The sequence below is a fragment of the Rhinoderma darwinii genome, chromosome 4, assembly GCF_050947455.1.
Source record: "Rhinoderma darwinii isolate aRhiDar2 chromosome 4, aRhiDar2.hap1, whole genome shotgun sequence".
In the NCBI taxonomy this organism is placed as follows: Eukaryota; Metazoa; Chordata; class Amphibia; order Anura; family Rhinodermatidae; genus Rhinoderma; species Rhinoderma darwinii.
The window spans coordinates 305,794,133-305,813,247 of NC_134690.1; the positions used below are offsets into that span (position 1 = coordinate 305,794,133).

The window sequence follows — 19,115 nt, forward strand, 5'->3', positions numbered from 1 at the left end:
TCGCTTGGATAGGTGAAAGCATTCCGGAGTTATTACCACATAAAGTGACACGTCAGATTCGAAAAATGAGGCCCTGTCAGGAAGGTCAAAAGTGGCTAAAGAGGGAAGGGGTTAAATGTGAACGATCTTAGTTTGAACCTGTATTTCCGAGAAACACAGGACCCGCTCTAATCTTAGTCGTCAGGTCAGCTGAACTGACGGAAGCTGAGGAGAACAATACAGCTTGGATGTATACAGAATACATAGAAGCTGTATCATATAAAAGTAAAAGCAAAATTTATTAACAGTCAATTAACCCCTAGGCGCACCAGGACGCAACTGTACGTCCACGTGGCCAGTGTCTGAAGGCACAGGGACGTACAGTTACTGCGTGGTTCCCGGTGCACACTGTCGGCGACAGTGTGCACGGGAACCCAGCTGTCCATGACAGCTAACACTCCACTGTATGACGATCAGCGGCTTATTTCCGCTGATTTTGGCAATTAACCCCTTGATTGCGGTGATCGATTGCAATCACCACATTCAGGGGTTTCTAGCTCATCGGCAGACCTCACGATGAAATCGTGAGGTTTGCAGATGGCTAGCATGGCGATCAGAGGCCAAGTAATGGCCTCCGTGTCTGCCATGTACGGAAGCCTATCAGGATCAGCCTCCTGATAGACTTCCTGTCAGAGTGATAGGACGTCACTGCCGTTCGCGATGCACACTGTAGATGACAGTGTGAATCGAGAACCGGGAGGTAGCTGTCCCTGACAGCTGACACTCCACTATTTGCTGATCAGCGGCTCATTGCCGCTGATTTCGGCAATTAACCCGTTACATGCGGGGCTCGATTGCGATCTCCGCATGTACAGGGTTTGTAGAACATCAGCAGCCCCCCATGCAATTGTGGGGGCTGCTGATGCTTGTGATGGCACCCGGGGGCCAGACAACGTCCCCCGGGTCTGCCACGTATGCAAGCCTATGAGGACCAGCCTCTGGCTGGTCCACGTAGACTAACTGTCAGAGTGACTGTGACGTCACACTGACAGTTGGAATACGTTACACTACCTAGGTAGTGTAATGTATTCTAGCAGCGATCAGAGCTGCAGGTAAAAAAAAGAAAGTGTAAAAAGTAAATAAAAAATAAAAAACAAAAGTTAATAAAAATGTTTTACAAAAGTGTAAAAATAAAAGATTTTTGTCCAGTGGTGGCCTCCTTCTGGGGGGAGGTGTTGAAAGTGGTTGAGGAAGTGGTGAAGCAGCCGATCCCCTTTTCACCCAAGATTTGTCTATTTGGGGTGCTGCTTGAAGATCAGTGGCCATTCCACATACGTATTTTATTGCGAGAAGTATTGTTCATGGCAAGGAAAACCATCGCACTTCGGTGGATGGATCAGAGACCTCCTAGGGTGACGAAATGGAAATCGTTGATCAACTCCATTATTCCATACGAGCGAGTATTATATAAGAAAAGAGGGTGTATTGGTAAATTTTATAAAATTTGGCAGATTTGGTGTGATTCACCGTGTACCCTGTATACTCCGAATAGATTTACAGACCTGAGGGACCAGTTGCTGCAACCTTGAGAAGGATGGATGTTGCATGATGGGTTACTTATAGGATTTCTATATTTTGTATGGAATAACTCAAATTGGCCTGGGAAAGTATTATGCCCGCTGGGATGTTATTATGTTATTACTGAGGGTTAACTATGTGATCTATTAGGTTATGACATGTTAAATACCACCATAGCCAATATGCATCTGTGTTCAAAATTTGTATGACTACATAAATGTGTTTATTTTCTGTTATGTACTATGGACATTTGTATTGTACAATTCTTTCAAACCTTATTATAGGGTAAAAATGAAACCGTTAAAAAAACAGTACACATATTTGGTATCACCGCGTTCGTAACGACCCAATCTATAAAACTATAATGTTATTTTTACCGCAAGGTGAACGCCGCAAAAAAAAATAAACTAAAAACAATGCCAGAATCACTATTTTTTGGTCACCACCCCTCCCAAAATATAGAATAAAAAGTTATCAAAGAGTCGCATGTACCCGAAAATAGTACCAATAAAAAATACAACCCGTCTCGCAAAAAACAAGCCCTTACATCGCTTTTTTGACTGAAAAATAAAAAAGTTACGGCTCTCAGAATATGGTGACAGAAAATAAATTATTTTTATAAAGAAGTGATTTTATTGTGCAAACGCTGCAAAACATAAAAAAACTATATACATATGGTATCGCCGTAATCGTACCGACCCGCAGAATAAAGTAAAATTGTCATTTATAGCGCCGTAAGAAATAAAGAATTTAAAACGCCAAAATCACTGTTTTTGGCCACCAAAGCTCTAAATAAAATGTAATAAAAAGTGATCAAAAATTTGCATCTACCAAAAAATGGTACCAATAAAAACTACAGCTCGTCCTGCCAAAAATAAGCCCTCACACCGCTCAATTCATGGAAAAATAAAAAAGTTATGGCGATTGGAAGGCTGGGAGTGAAAAACTAAAATGGAAAAGAAAAAAGGGTCAGTCCTGCAAAGGTTAATTAATTTCTATTAAAAAAATACATTACTACCACATGTGGGGTATTGTCGTACTCGGGAGAGATTGCGTTACAAATTTAGGGCGACTTTTTCTCCTTTATCCCTTGTGAAAATGAAAAAATTGAACATTTTAGTGGACAAAAATGTTTATATCAACTTTCACGGCCTAATTCTACTAAATTCTGCAAAAGACCTGTATGGTATAAATGCTTACTAAACCCCTAGAAAAATTCCTTGAGGGGTCTAGTTTCCAAAATGGGGCCACTTTTGGGATGTTTCCACTATTTTGTTCCCTCCAGGGGGTTGCAATCACGACATGGCACTAAAAAGCAATCCAAAAAAACCTGTGCTCCAAAATCCAAATGGCGCTCCCTCCTTTCTGATCGCTGCCGTGGGTCCAAACAGCAGTTTATTACCACATATGGGGTATTTCCGTAATCGGGAGAAGATGCTATACAAATGTTGGGGTGAATTGTCTTCTTTATTCCTTGTAAATATTAAAAATGTTATTTCAGAAAAAAAGTAGATTTTCATTTTCACAGACTAACTCCAATAAATATAGCAAAATACCTGTGGGGTTAAAGTGCTAACTATACCCCTAGATAAATTCCTTGAGGGGTCTAGTTTCCAAAATGGGGTCACTTTTGGGGGAGTTTCCACTGTTTTGGCACCACAAGACCTCTTCAAACTCGACATGGTGCCTAAAATATAATCTAAAAATAAGCAGGCCCCAAAATCCTCTAGGTGCTCCTTTGCTTCTGAGGCCGGTGTTTCGGTCCATTACCGCACTAGGGCCACATGTGGGATATTCCTAAAAACTGCAGGACGTGGGCAATAAATATGGAGTTGTATTTCTCTGGTAAAACCTTCTGTGTTACACAATTTTTTTTATTACAAATTAATTTCGGCAAAAAAAAGAGAAATTTGTAAATTTCCCCCCTACATTGCTTTATTTCCTCTGAAACGCCTAAAGGGTTAAAATACTTTCTGAATGCTGTTTTGAATACTTTGAGGGGTGCAGTTTTTAAAATGGGGTGATTTATTGGGGTATTCTAATATAAGGCCCTCAAAACCACTTCAGAACTGAACTGGCCCCTGTAAGAATAGCCTTTTGAAATTTTGTGGAAAATGTGAGAAATTGCTGCTAAAGTTCTAAGCCTTGTAACGTCCTAGAAAAATAAAAGGATGTTCAAAAAACTATGCAAATATAAAGTACATATATGGGAAATGGTAACTAGTGACTATTTTGTGTAGTATTACTATCGGTTTTACAAGCGGATTCATTTACATTTAGAAAAATGCACATTTTTGCAAATTTTCTCTAAATTTTGGTGTTTTTCCACGAATAAATATTGAATTTATCGACCAAATTTTTCAACTATCATAAAGTACAATATGTCACGAGAAAACAAACTCAGAATCGCTTGGATAGGTAAAAGCATTCCGGAGTTATTGCCACATAAAGTAACATGTCAGATTTGAAAAAAATCGGCTGTGCCACAAGGCCAAAACAGGCTACGTCCTAAAGGGGTTAAAAAAGTGCTTAGAATAAAAAAAATACATAAAAAACAAAACAAAACAAAACCAACAACATTCAAAGGTTTCCATAGCCAATACTAGGGGGAGCTTACTGCATGCAGTTTTATTGCAGTTCAACGTGTATAAACAGTATGCACTCCCACTAATGGTGATTGCAGCAGCTAGAAAGTTAGCATGCTGGGGATTTGAAACTCTGTAGTAGAAAATCAAAGCTCCTTTTGTATAAAGATCATAAAGAAGTACAGAATTTTGCAACTATTTAGTTTAAAAAAAAAAAGTGGACATTCTAATTAAAGGGGTCGTCCAGTTTCAGCAAATGAATGCTATTTTTTTTTTTACAACGAAGAGTTATATAATTTTCCAATATACTTTCTGTATTTATTCCTCATGGTTTCCAAGATCTCTGCTTGGTGTTCAGTAGGACTATGCATTGTTTAACAAAACATCTGGGAAATAGGGGGAGGAGGGATTCTCCAGCTCACCAGCTTGGCGTCCTGCCCTCAGAGGTCGCCCGGATCTCCGCGACGGCACACGGTGGATAGCAAGTAAAAGAACAGAGAACAGATCCAGCGACGAACGGTGAGAAAAAGGAAATCCTGGTTTCCACTTTATTGTACAGTCCAATAGACATGAAACACACCGGAGAGAGAATGCAATGTGGGTGGTCTGACAGGCAAGTAGTAGAAGCCTACGCGTTTCAAATACAGACGGTATTCTTCGTCATGGCTAAGAATACCGACCCACATTGGATTTCCTTTTACTCACCGTTCGTCGCTGGATCTGTTTTCTGTTCTTTTACTACGCATTGTTTACTTCTAGTGGATAACATTCTGTCAATGGTCATGGGATGGACACACAGGTGTACTGTCTGTTGCAAGACAGAACTCTGATATACATACTGTAACTAATCAGTCCTGCACATGTGTGATCATCACATGAGATTAAATACAATATTTTTATCAAAACTTCTACTGTGGAAAACCACATTGAGATACATCTTGTAAAAAAACACTTGTTTTATGTGTAGAACACCATGGCATATCTGCAATAAGGCTGCGACAGGTTGGGCCATAAAAGTAGTGGCTTTGACCACATTGAATTGGAATTGTTCTAAATCCTGTTCACTACAATGAAACATCAGGAATACAACAGTGGCCAAACCTAAACAAAGGTGCTACATAAAGGTAGACAAAATACAATAGACTGTAGTTAGACCACTCCAGGAGCCAGTTTTACTTCATGTAAGCTCTGTCAATAATATCTTTCATACACTAGAAATCGATCCATAAACTAGACACCAGTATCAAATCTCTAGGTGCATTGGCTACCTGTTTTCTGGGATCTTATCCAAGTGCTACACAATGGATGAGCGAATTATCTACTAACCTGAGGACAGGTAGGATACTTTCTCACAGATTGGGCTCCAGGAAACTCGATTGTACTTGTCCAAGAGATTAATTATCTCAACACTAGTTTGGACTTCAAATCCACGCAGACACACCATATTATACACTGCTGGTGACAGGCACGTGGTTAGAGAAGTGGATGCAGACATCTGTGAGACAAAATAATAATTACAAAAAGTGAGAAGCAAACATCTAATAAGTTCGAAAACAGGCAAAGGAAAAGCGTAGGGGTAGTTAAAACTTTTATTAAATTTCACGTAAAAACGGTACAGCTGCACCTTGATATATGTTAATGTTGCACTAGTTACAAAAGACAAAACATTAAAGGGGTTTTCCAAGATCCCCCTTAAAAAAAACCTAGACAAAATTAGCATCCCTATTGAAGCTGACATGATGCCAATATTTCTACCAAAAAAAAATAAAAAAATATGGCATTTACTGCTACTTGTTCCCTGTTTAGCACCATTTGTTGACATGGTGTGTTTGTTTATTGTCCAGAAAGCTTTGTGCTTACTAAACACATCAGCGCATGCGCTAATAAATCTCTACGGAAGAGTGCATCGGAGGACCATGTATGTGCGCTCCCCGCTGTAAAAATAAACGCCTCCTAAACAAAGCGTCACTAGTGTATACTCGGTGTCACGTTGGGTGCGTGGACACATTAGACCGTACCGCCTTAACGGCATGGCAGCTGGCCAACAGGACACAGGTCAAAGTCTATGGTTCAAATAGGTGTACCTGTGGAAAATTCGCACAGCAGCAAGACAGGCTCGGATGAGACTTTGGCAGCAGGCAGACACCAGGCGTGGTGTAACAGGACAGGCATAGTACTTACTTACTGACACTACACAGCACAGTATAAACAAGATATCACAATCCTAATCTATACCAACACCCACTTACCTAAACATACATATATACGTTGCGTTACAATACATACACATAAATTACATTGTAATTCTCACACGCTATCTATTTCTGACCCACTCCCTCGTAATATAACTGTCCCTGCACAATAAGGGTTAATCAGGTAAAGTGTTAACAATGGGAAGGATTAAACGTATCAGGTAATGTGAGGGTACAAGGTTTAACCAGGGATACAACAGGGGATGAGCAGGGGTTAATTTAGGGAGTCAGGGGAAGCAAGGGTTAACTCAGGGACAGCAAGGGGAGACAGGGAGAGAGGGTTAAGCGTAGATGTTGCTACACTTGATACTTAGGGCGGATTTACACGAACGTGTAATACGTCCGTGCAACGCGCGTGCTTTTCACGCGCGTCGCACGGACCTATGTTAGTCTATGAGCCCGTGCAGACAGTCCGTGATTTTCACGCAGCGTATGTCTGCTGCATGAAACGCACGACATGTCCTATATTTGTGCGTTGTTCGCGCATCACGTGTGGCATGCATGATTTTCACGCACCCATTGACTTCAATGGGTGCGTGAAAATCATGCATGCCACACGGAGGCACCTCCGTGGGACGCGCGCTTTTCACGCCACAGCAGTCAAAACTATGATTGAAAACAGAAAGGCACCACGTGCTTTTCTGTTTACAAACATACAGAGTGTCATAATGATGGCGGCTGCGCGAAAATCACGCAGCCGCGCATCATATGGTGATGACAAACGGAGATGTTAAGTGCCTTTTGCGCGCGCAAAACGCAGCGTTTTTTGCGAGCGCAAAACGCACACGCTCGTGTAAATCCGCCCTGAGTGTGTCGTTGTCCGCAAGGCACAAGCCTGGAGCAGGTTATCCGGCATTGGTGGTGTGGGAGGCAGGACCCAGCTGCTCCTCATCGGTGGAGTGGTGAGGGAGGTGGGACCCAGCTGCTCCTCGTCTCTGGGTGGTGAGGGAGGTAGGACCCAGCTGCTCCTCGTCACTGGGTGGTGAGGGAGGTAGGACCCAGCTGCTCCTCGTCGCTGGGTAGTGAGGGAGGTAGGACCCAGCTGCTCCTCGTCGCTGGGTGGTGAGGGAGGTAGGACCCAGCTGCTCCTCGTAGGTGGGGTTGAGGGAGGTAGGCTGCTCCCCTGAGCGTACCGACAGAGGGCTTTTTAAACCAGTTAGTACGCCACTCGCCCCCGGCTAACATGGGTCGGCATGGTGATAACATATCACCAGCCGACTAATGTGCACCCGTGTGAAATCCACCTCATCTCCCACAAAAAATGGAATAAAAAGTGATAAAAACCTGGCATTTACCCCCAAAATGTTAGCATTAAAAACTACCGCTTATCCCACAAAAAAATAAGCCCTCAAACCGCTTGACGAAAAAAATAAAGAAGTTATGGCTCTCAGAATTTGGCGAAATTTTATTTTTTACATTTTTATCCTTGTAAAATATAGAAAAAACTATGTATTTTGTATCGCCGTAATCGTATTGACCCACAGAATAACGTTAACATGTTTTAATTCCTTAAAAACTAAGAGCAAAAAGCAATGGAGGAATCGCTGTTTTTTTTTTCATTTCCTACCCCCAAATTTTTTTTTCCGCTTTCCTAGTACATTATATGGCACAATATATGTCACTATGAAAAACTGCAACTCGTCCTGCAAAAATCAAGCTCTCATAGGACTATAAATCGACGGCAAAATGAAACCGTTATGGCTTTTGGGAGGTGGTAAGGAAAAAATTAAAATCGGCTGCGGCGGGAAGGGGTTAAAACCAGAGGAAAGAAATCACCAGTGAAAGATAATGATGCCTCTTTTACATCCATGGCTAACCAAGGTAACCACCTTGCCAAGTGCCTACAGTCCTAGGAACTTCTACTCCGTGCGCACATGTAGGAAAGACTTCTACTCCGTGCACACATGTAGGAAAGACTTCTACTCCGTGCGCACATGTAGGAAAGACTTATACTCCGTGCACACATGTAGGAAAGACTTAGGGTATGTTCACACGGCGGGGGTCCGTAACGGCTGAAATTACGGGGATGTTTCAGCCTGAAAACATCCCCGTAATTTCAGCCGTACCGGCATGTGCAGGCGCTTGAACGCCACGTCAATTACGGCCGTAATTAGCGCTGCTATTCATTGGAGTCAATGAATAACGGCTCCAATTACGGCCAAAGAAGTGACAGGTCACTTCTTTGACGCGGGCGTCTATTTACGCGCCGTCATTTGACAGCGGCGCGTAAATATACGCCTCGTGTGAACAGACAAACGTCTGCCCATTGCTTTCAATGGGCAGATGTTTGTCAGCGCTATTGAGGCGCTATTTTCGGGCGTAATTCGGGGCAAAAACGCCCGAATTACGTCCGTAAATAGGCCGTGTGAACATACCCTTATACTGCGTGCACACATGTAGGAAAGACTTATACTCCGTGCACACATGTAGGAAAGACTTCTACTCCGTGCACACATGTAGGAAAGACTTATACTGCGTGCACACATGTAGGAAAGACTTAGGGTATGTGCACACACACTAATTACGTCCGTAATTGACGGACGTATTTCGGCCGCAAGTACCGGACCGAACACAGTGCAGGGAGCCGGGCTCCTAGCATCATAGTTATGTACGATGCTAGGAGTCCCTGCCTCGCTGCAGGACAACTGTCCCGTACTGAAAACATGATTACAGTACGGGAAAGTTGTCCGGCAGCGAGGCAGGGACTCCTAGCGTCGTACATAAGTATGATGCTAGGAGCCCGGCTCCCTGCAGTGTGTTCGGTCCGGTACTTGCGGCCAAAATACGTCCGTCAATTACGGACGTAATTAGTGTGTGTGCACATACCCTTATACTCCGTGCACACATGTGGGAAAGACTTATACTCCGCGCGTACATGTGGGAAAGACTTCTACTCCGCGCACACATGTGGGAAAGACTTCTACTCCGCGCACACATGTGGGAAAGACTTCTACTCCGCGCACACATGTGGGAAAGACTTCTACTCCGCGCACACATGTGGGAAAGACTTCTACTCCGCGCACACATGTGGGAAAGACTTCAACTCCGCGCACACATGTGGGAAAGACTTCTACTCCGCGCACACATGTGGGAAAGACTTCTACTCCGCGCACACATGTGGGAAAGACTTCTACTCCGCGCACACATGTGGGAAAGACTTCTACTCCGCGCACACATGTGGGAAAGACTTCTACTCCGCGCACACATGTGGGAAAGACTTCTACTCCGCGCACACATGTGGGAAAGACTTCTACTCCGTGCACACATGTGGGAAAGACTTCTACTCCGTGCACACATGTGGGAAGGACTTCTACTCCGTGCACACATGTGGGAAAGACTTCTACTCCGTGCGCACATGTGGGAAAGACTTCTACTCCGTGCGCACATGTAGGAAAGACTTCTACTCCGTGCGCACATGTAGGAAAGACTTCTACTCCGTGCGCACATGTGGGAACGACTTCTACTCCGTGCGCACATGTGGGAAGGACTTCTACTCCGTGCGCACATGTGGGAAAGACTTCTACTCCGTGCGCACATGTAGGAAAGACTTCTACTCCGTGCGCACATGTAGGAAAGACTTCTACTCCGTGCGCACATGTGGGAAAGACTTCTACTCCGTGCGCACATGTGGGAAAGACTTCTACTCCGTGCACACATGTGGGAAAGACTTCTACTCCGTGCACACATGTGGGAAAGACTTCTACTCCGTGCACACATGTGGGAAAGACTTCTACTCCGTGCACACATGTGGGAAAGACTTCTACTCCGTGCACACATGTGGGAAAGACTTCTACTCCGTGCACACATGTGGGAAAGACTTCTACTCCGTGCACACATGTGGGAAGGACTTCTACTCCGTGCACACATGTGGGAAAGACTTATACTCCGTGCACACATATAGGAAAGACTTCTACTCCGTGCGCACATGTAGGAAAGACTTCTACTCCGTGCGCACATGTAGGAAAGACTTCTACTCCGTGCGCACATGTGGGAAGGACTTCTACTCCGTGCGCACATGTGGGAAAGACTTCTACTCCGTGCACACATGTGGGAAAGACTTCTACTCCGTGCACACATGTGGGAAAGACTTCTACTCCGTGCACACATGTGGGAAAGACTTCTACTCCGTGCACACATGTGGGAAAGACTTCTACTCCGTGCACACATGTGGGAAAGACTTCTACTCCGTGCACACATGTGGGAAAGACTTCTACTCCGTGCACACATGTGGGAAAGACTTCTACTCCGTGCACACATGTGGGAAAGACTTCTACTCCGTGCACACATGTGGGAAGGACTTCTACTCCGTGCACACATGTGGGAAGGACTTCTACTCCGTGCACACATGTGGGAAAGACTTCTACTCCGTGCACACATGTAGGAAAGACTTCTACTCCGTGCACACATGTGGGAAAGACTTCTACTCCGTGCACACATGTGGGAAAGACTTCTACTCCGTGCACACATGTAGGAAAGACTTCTACTCCGTGCACACATGTAGGAAAGACTTCTACTCCGTGCACACATGTAGGAAAGACTTCTACTCCGTGCACACATGTGGGAAAGACTTCTACTCCGTGCACACATGTGGGAAAGACTTCTACTCCGTGCACACATGTAGGAAAGACTTCTACTCCGTGCACACATGTAGGAAAGACTTCTACTCCGTGCACACATGTAGGAAAGACTTCTACTCCGTGCACACATGTAGGAAAGACTTCTACTTCGTGCACACATGTGGGAAAGACTTCTACTCCGTGCACACATGTGGGAAAGACTTCTACTCCGTGCACACATGTGGGAAGGACTTCTACTCCGTGCACACATGTGGGAAAGACTTCTACTCCGTGCACACATGTGGGAAAGACTTCTACTCCGTGCACACATATAGGAAAGACTTATACTCCGCGCACACATACAGTAAAGACTTCTACTCCGTGCGCACATGTAGGAAAGACTTCTACTCCGTGCACACATGTAGGAAAGACTTCTACTCCGCGCACACATGTGGGAAAGACTTCTACTCCGTGCACACATGTGGGAAAGACTTATACTCCGTGCACACATGTGGGAAAGACTTCTACTCCGTGCACACATGTGGGAAAGACTTCTACTCCGTGCACACATGTAGGAAAGACTTCTACTCCGTGCACACATGTGGGAAAGACTTCTACTCCGTGCACACATGTGGGAAAGACTTCTACTCCGTGCACACATATAGGAAAGACTTATACTCCGCGCACACATACAGTAAAGACTTATACTCCGCGCACACATGTGGGAAAGACTTCTACTCCGTGCGCACATGTGGGAAAGACTTCTACTCCGTGCACACATGTGGGAAAGACTTCTACTCCGTGCACACATGTAGGAAAGACTTATACTCCGTGCACACATATAGGAAAGACTCACGAGGACATGGCCAATATTAACTATTTGCAACCCCAAACACCGACAATAAGCCCAGTTGCCATACAAACAGTAGGATGCTAGTGGACTCTTCTAAGTACGGCACAATGGATATTACATTGAGTTGCTGAATACCGTGGAACTCTACGTGTCAATATAACATTCCCACATTACAATACATTATATGATATGTGGAGGACGCAGCTAGACAAATAGCCTGTAAAGAAAGCTACTGCCGTACAGAAGTAAACGCGGCCACATACCCACCTCCGGTTATTGCCATACACTTCCCGTGTACGGCCTACCCTGCCGCCCCTTCCTGCGCATGCGCGCTGGACTCCCCCAGTGGTTTCTGTGACGCGGGAAATTCACTGGAAATCATAGAAGAACATTCACGATAGTTATAACCACTTTTCACCTCTTCGGGACCGGAACATTTTTCCCGCATTTCTTTACTGTTTCGAAATAAAAACTATGTGGGTTTTTTTTTTTTTTTTAAACCAGCTGCATTTGCCATCGTTTTGCCTTATGTGATGAAAATTGTCTACGTATAGGTTTATGGTGAAGCTACACAAATGCTAGACAATTGCTGAGGGAGCTATTAAACAAAGATAGATTTTTCTTTCATTTATTTTTTTTATTGGAAAATCTGTCTAGCTCCCGGAGCAGAATTTTAGATTACAACAAACCTACGTACTGGTATAAATCAAGTCCAAGTCTACATGGCAAACATACCCCTGCCTGCATGATATGAGTGAAACGCTCCAGGGACTAATGAAACTTTTTCCTGTAATGAGATCATATCAGAACTGTATTAGGATCCCATAGTGTGGATCTACACGTGGCAGATTATGGTGCAGAAATTTCTGCCACTGAAAATCCAGGCACCTGCTGCAGAAACAGCCACATTCACATGGAGAAATTTCTCTGCCATCTGCTGCGTGTGATTTAGGGCTGATTCAGACGAACGTGGCGTTTTTGCGCACGCAAAACACGCAGCGTTTTGCCTGCGCAAAAGCCACTTGACAGCTCCGTGTGGCAGCAGCATATGATGCGCGGCTGCGTGGTTTTCGCGCAGCCGCCATCACCATCATTATGACACGCCATTTGGATGTTTGTAAACAGAAAAGCACGTGGTGCTTTTCTGTTTACATTCATCCTTTCGACAGCTGTTGCGCGAAACAGCCAGTTCGCACGGAAGTGCTTCCATGTGGCATGCGTGGTTTTCACGCACCCATTGACTTCAATGGGTGCGTGATGCACGAAAAACTCAGAGATATTGACCATGTCGCGCTTTTTACGCAGTGGACAAACGCTGCGCAAAAAGCACGTACTGTCTGTACTTCCCCATATACTTCTATTGGTCCATGCGAGCCACGTGAAAACCACGCGGCATGCACGGACGCAATTCACGTTCGTGTGAATCGGCCCTGTGTAAAAACTACGCAGCGTATCCAACATGGAACCCACAGCACATTCAGTCCGATAAAACTGTACCGTGTTGTGCAGTTTTTCGGCCGGGATTTTCCGAAAAAAACAAACGTTTGTACTGCCTCCCTGGATGACACTGCAGCGGTCACATGGGATGAAACGTCATCCCAGGACACCGGACTAGTGGAAGAAGCAGGGAGTTCTGGGTAAGCATCATTTTTTGGTGGAATCACTGCCGCAAAAGTTGCAAAACACATGGCTATCTGTTGCAGGTTTTGCATCCCCATTGAATTCAATGGGGAAAACCCACAACAGAAAAGCAACGAAAACGCAGCATAAATTGACATGCTGCGGTTTTAAATTTCGCACGCAGGTCAAGTTATTAACGTTTATGCAGCATTTTTTTCCGCAGCATGGGCATTGGGCATGAGATTTTATAAATCTCATCCACTTTGCTGCTACTGTAAATGCTGTGGACTTTCCGCACAAAATTCAGTTGCGGAAATTCTGCAGCGTTTACACTACGTGGGAACCCGGCCTTAGGTGTTGTTTACAAAGTGTGGATTTCATGCATTTTTTTAGGCCAAAACCAGAATTAGATGCAGGAGAGCAGACCTATAAAGCCTTCCTTTATATATTTCTTCTATTTAGGCCCCGTTCCTGGTTTTGGCTTAAAAAATACATGCAAAATCTGCAGCAAATCTGTGTAAACAAGGCATTAGGGTATGCTCAGACAGTTTTTATTACGCTGATTTTTACGCATTATCCGTGTCAGAATCCGCGTAAAAAAAACACCTCAAATCTGCCTCCCATTTATTTTAATGGAAATCAGAGGCTTTTTTTTCAGGACAGATTATTTTTCGCTTTAGAAAAAACGTCCATCTGAACATACCCTAATATGGCCCGTTCCTGTCAGTGCATTAACCCCTTGACACCACAGTAATTTTTATTTTTTTCCTCCCCGCCTTCCTAAAGCAATAACTTTTCATTTTTTCATCAACATAGATGTATAAAGGCCTGTTTTCCACTGGACGAGCTGTAGTTTTTAATAGAATCATTGAAAGTACCATATAGTATACTGGGAAGCCGAAGAATTGGAAAAAAAACCTGCAATTCCTCCATTGTTTTTGGGATTTCGTTTTTTACGGCATTCACCGTGCGGTACAGATGACATGTTTTTATGCTGGGGCCCGCGTCTTGAGAGGGCCCGTGCCGCCAGCCGACACGCCCCCCTATATGCCCGGTGGCGCCGCTAGCAGCTTGGTTCTAGTGCTGTATTTATGTACCGAGGTTGGTTCTGGTGCTGTATTTATGTACTAACGTTTGTTCTAGTGCTGTATATATGTACTGAGCTTGGTTCTGGTTCTGTATTTATGTACTGAGCTTTGTTCTAGTGCTGTATTTATGTACTGTCCTTGGGTCTGGGGATGTATTTATGTACTGAGCTTGGTTCTGATGCTGTATATATGTCAGAGCTTGGTTCTAGTGCTGTATTTATGTACTGATCTTGGTTGTGGTACTGTATTTATGTACTGATCTTGGTTGTGGTACTGTATATATGTCAGAGCTTGCTTCTGGAGCTGTAATTATATAGGATATATTTATAATAACAAAATTGCAGGGCAGATGGAATTGTTCTCAATTCATTGTATATTGAGTGGGAATCTGTCAGGTAATTTTAACCCCTTGAACTGCCACCATGCGGTAATACATGACCTGACAATATTTCCAAACATTCCCCTGTATGTTTTTTTCAGATGCAGCAAAATCCTTAAAATCCACGTTTAAAACGGTGCACACTATATGCTAATTACTCATTAGAGGGTCATGAGGCGATGACGCTATCCTGAAGAATCACATAGTCCTGCCTCCAAACCCACCTTTCCATGTTTGAGTGACATCTCCCTGACTGATGCAACTTTCTCGGATGCGCCATTGCCTTGTGGCACTATACACAAGGGGGGGGGTGTGTGGCACTATACACAAGGTGGGGGGCTGTGTGGCACTATACACAAGGTGGGGGGCTGTGTGGCACTATACACAAGGGGGAGCTGTGTGGCACTATACACATGGGGGAACTGTGTGGCACTATACACATGGGGGAACTGTGTGGCACTATACACATGGGGGAACTGTATGGCACTATTTACAAGGGGGAGGGTTGTGGCTCTATCTACAGGGGGCTGAGTGGCGCAATCTACAGGGGTCTGTGTGTGGTACTATCTACTAAGGGGGGGGCCTGTGCTGCACTTTCTACTAAGGGGGGCTGCGTGGCACTGTATACAAGGGAGGGGGGCTGTGTGGCACTATATACAGTGGGAGCTGTATAGCGCTATATACAGTGGGGGCTTTATGGCGATATATACAGGGGGGCTGTATGGCACTATCTACAAGTGGGGGGGGCGCTATCTACAAGTGTGACACTGTCTATAGGTGAGGCTATATAGCACTGTCTACAGGGGGGCTGTATGGCACATTCTACAGGGGGCACTATTTATAAAGGGGGCTGCAACTTTGTGTCGCCATATTCTGAAAGCATACATTTGTTCTAGTTTTCCATCGAATGAGTTGTGTGAGGGCTTGTTTTTTGCAGGGCGAACTATACTTATTGGTACCTATTAATAGTTAAAATTTTTATGTGCTTAATAGGAGACATGAAGGCTTTCATTAGGCTCCCAAGCTGCCGTGGTAACCATCAGCACGCTCGATGGCATCACAGGGGGGGTGATAGGGTAACGGAGGCCCCCTCTTTCTATTTGCTTAAATGCCATGGTCGCTATTGACCACAGCATCAAAGTGGTTAAATGGCTTGGATCAAAGTCATTTTCAATCTTGACCGTAAGGGTATGTTAACACGCTTAACCAAAAACGTCTGAAAATACGGAGCTGTTTTCAAGGAAAAACAGCTTCTGATTTTCCAACGTTTTTTAAGGCACTCACGATTTTCGCAGCATTTTTTACGGCTGTTTTTGGAGTGGTTTTCAATAGAGTCTATGAAAAACGGTTCCAAAAACGTCCCAATAAGTGACCTGCACTTCTTTTTCGCGGTCGTTTTTCAAAACGGCTGCGTAAAAAAACGGCCCATCAGAACAGAACGCCGTTTTTCCCATTGCAATCAATGGGCAGATGTTTCAAGGCGTACTGCTTCCGATTTTTCAGCCGTTTACGGCCCGAAAATAGGTCGTGTGAACATACCCTTAAGAGTGAAGAGTCGGCTGTATGTTACAGCCAACATCCGCTGAGAATGGAGCGGTCTTAGCCCATGAGCATGCTCCATACCCCCCCCCCTTCCCGACTATTACGTTCAGACATGTCAAATGTCAGGAAGGGGTTAAATGGAAATCCAAAGCTAAAATAATAACATAAGCAAGGTGTCAATCTGATATATAGTAGTGGATTTGGGGAACTACTCATAGCATTTATCCAAATAGTTTTTCTGGTGCTTATAACTGCAGTAAAACCCTTCTAGATCATATTACTTCCCATCAGGACATCACGGTCACACGAACGTGATAGCGCTATGCCACCACAAAATTTTCAAACCAGCCAAAGGCAATTTGAAAAATAGCCCAAAAGTAGTCCAGTGTTTACATTGCAAACATGCATACATCATAGTAAAAAAATAGATGGACAGATGTGTTTTTAGCGTATAAAGTAGTGAAAGCAAGACGTCCTCAAATACAGTGATAGCCACAGTGCCCCAGATATAGGTGACAGACAAATTGTCCCCAAATAGTGACAGCCACAGTGCCTCCAGATAGTGACAGCCAAATTATCCCCAAATAGTGACAGCCACAGTGCCCATATATAGCGACAGCCAAATTTTCTTCAAATAAAGTGACAGTCACCATGCCCACATATATAGCGACAGCCAAATGGTCCTCAAATACAATGATGGCCACAGAGCCCTCAGCAATTGTTCTCAAATACAGTCACAGCTAGATTGTCCTAAAATACTGTTATAGCCAGTGTGTCCTAAGATATAGTGAGAAAAATTGTCCCCAAATACACTCATAGCAGTACCCCCAGATGCACGCAAACTTTATTCTGTTGGTCGTTACGATTACATCGCTACCAAATTTATATATATTTTTTTTAAGTTTTACTACTTATGCAAATTGAAAAAACACTTTTAAAAATTCATTTGTTTTGTGTTGCCACATTTCATAACTTTTTTTCTTACCGTCAATGGAGCTGTATGAGGGTTTGTTTTTTGCAGGACGGGCTGTTTTTTTAAATGGCACTTCAGGGTACGTATAAATTATTGATTAATCTTTTAAACTTTCTTGAGGAAGGGTTTGAAAAAAATAAAATAAAAAGGCAAATTCACCATAGTATTTTTGCGTTTTAACCCCTTCCCGTCGTAAACAACTTTCAGATTTTAATTTTCGTTTTTTTTTCCTCTCCACCTTCCAAAAGCCATAACTTTTTTATTTTTCCGTCTATATAGTCCTATGAGGGCTTGATTTTTGCGTTCACCGTGCGGGTTAAATAATGATATATTGTAATAGTTCAGACTTTTACAGATGCGGCAATACCAATTATGTTTATTTATTTTTTTACTATGTTCAAGGGGGAAAATGGGAAAAGGGGGGTTTTTTTAACTGAAATTTTTTTTTTATGTTCTTTATTTTACAAATGTTTACTTTTTTTTATTAGTCCCCCTGGGGGACTTCAACCAGCGATGGATCGCTTGCACGAAATACTCCAATACAAATGTATTTTAATATATCGTCTTTCTGACAGGCTTCTATTAAGCCCTGCCGGATGCAGCGCTTAATAAGAGCACAAAGATGGCGGACCTGGGGATTCTTTAGGCCCCCAGGCAGCCATAGCAAACATTGCCACCCCGCGATTGCATTGCAGGGGGGAGCGATGCGCTGCTTCAGGGGCTCACCACCCTCTAACAATTTAAATGTGTTAACTTGTTGAACGAGCGCGATCCCGCTCGTTACTGTGAAGTGTCGACTGTAACATACAGCCGACACCCGCGTTGTATGGAGTGGGTTCACCCGTGAGCCCGTTCCATAGTTCCCCTACCCGGCTATGACATATGGATACTTCAAATGTCGGGAAGGGGTTAAGTTTACACCGTTCAAGATGCAGCATCAATAACGGGTTACCTTTATTCTATGGGTCAGTACGATTACGGCGATACCAAATATGTATAGTTTTGTTTTGTGTTTTACAACTTTTGTACAATAATCACACTTTTAATGGTAAAAAAAAATGTAGGTTGCCGTATTTCATGAGACATAACTTTTTTATTTTTAAGCCAACGTAGCTATATGATGTAGCTTGGTTCTTGGAAACGAGTCATATTTTCTAATAGAACCATTTTTAGGTACATATAATTTTTTTATTACATTTTATGAATTTTTTTGGGGGGGGAACAGGAAAAAAAACCAAAACAATTTCACCGTTATGCTTTAAGTTTTTGTTTACGCTGTTTATCGAGTGGTTTAAATGTGTTGCCTTTATTATACGATTGCAATGATACTATATATGTGTATTTTATTATTTTAACACTTTTGCTAAGTAAAACCACTTTTTTATGGAAAGGAACATTTTATTTTATTTTTACTGTGAATACTTGTTTTTACCTAATAAACTTTATTAATCTTGAACAATTTTTTAGTCTTACTAGGGGACTTCAAAATGTGACCTTCTGATCGCTTATATACCACTTTGGTATACTCACTATACCAATGCATTATTGCCGGATTGGGAATCTATTAGGCCGTACCTTAGGCATAAAGCCTGGGGGCCTTTGTTAGGGGGCACCATAAACATGTGACAGACTCTCTGATTTCATTGTGCCATCACTGAGTAATGCCCCAAATGCACACGACCGTAGAATTTGTCCGTAATTACATAATAT

General features: G+C 43.4%; 1 protein-coding gene across 8 annotated transcripts in view; it reads right to left on the reverse strand.

Moving 5' to 3' along the window:
- ERMARD (ER membrane associated RNA degradation) overlaps window positions 1-12,168 on the reverse strand; it is a 157,698-nt gene extending 145,530 nt beyond the window's left edge. For 7 of the 8 annotated variants that reach the window (XM_075862695.1, XM_075862692.1, XM_075862696.1 and 4 more), the window contains exons 1-2: window positions 12,071-12,168; window positions 5,469-5,637 (exon numbers count right to left, since the gene is read on the reverse strand). In XM_075862695.1, the coding sequence (XP_075718810.1) occupies window positions 5,469-5,637 (169 nt within the window). In that variant the 5' untranslated portion in view covers window positions 12,071-12,168. Of the gene's footprint in view, window positions 1-5,468; window positions 5,638-12,070 lie in introns of those variants that run through there. The other variant, XM_075862699.1, reaches the window with a different exon arrangement.
- Between the last annotated feature and the right edge of the window lie 6,947 nt (window positions 12,169-19,115).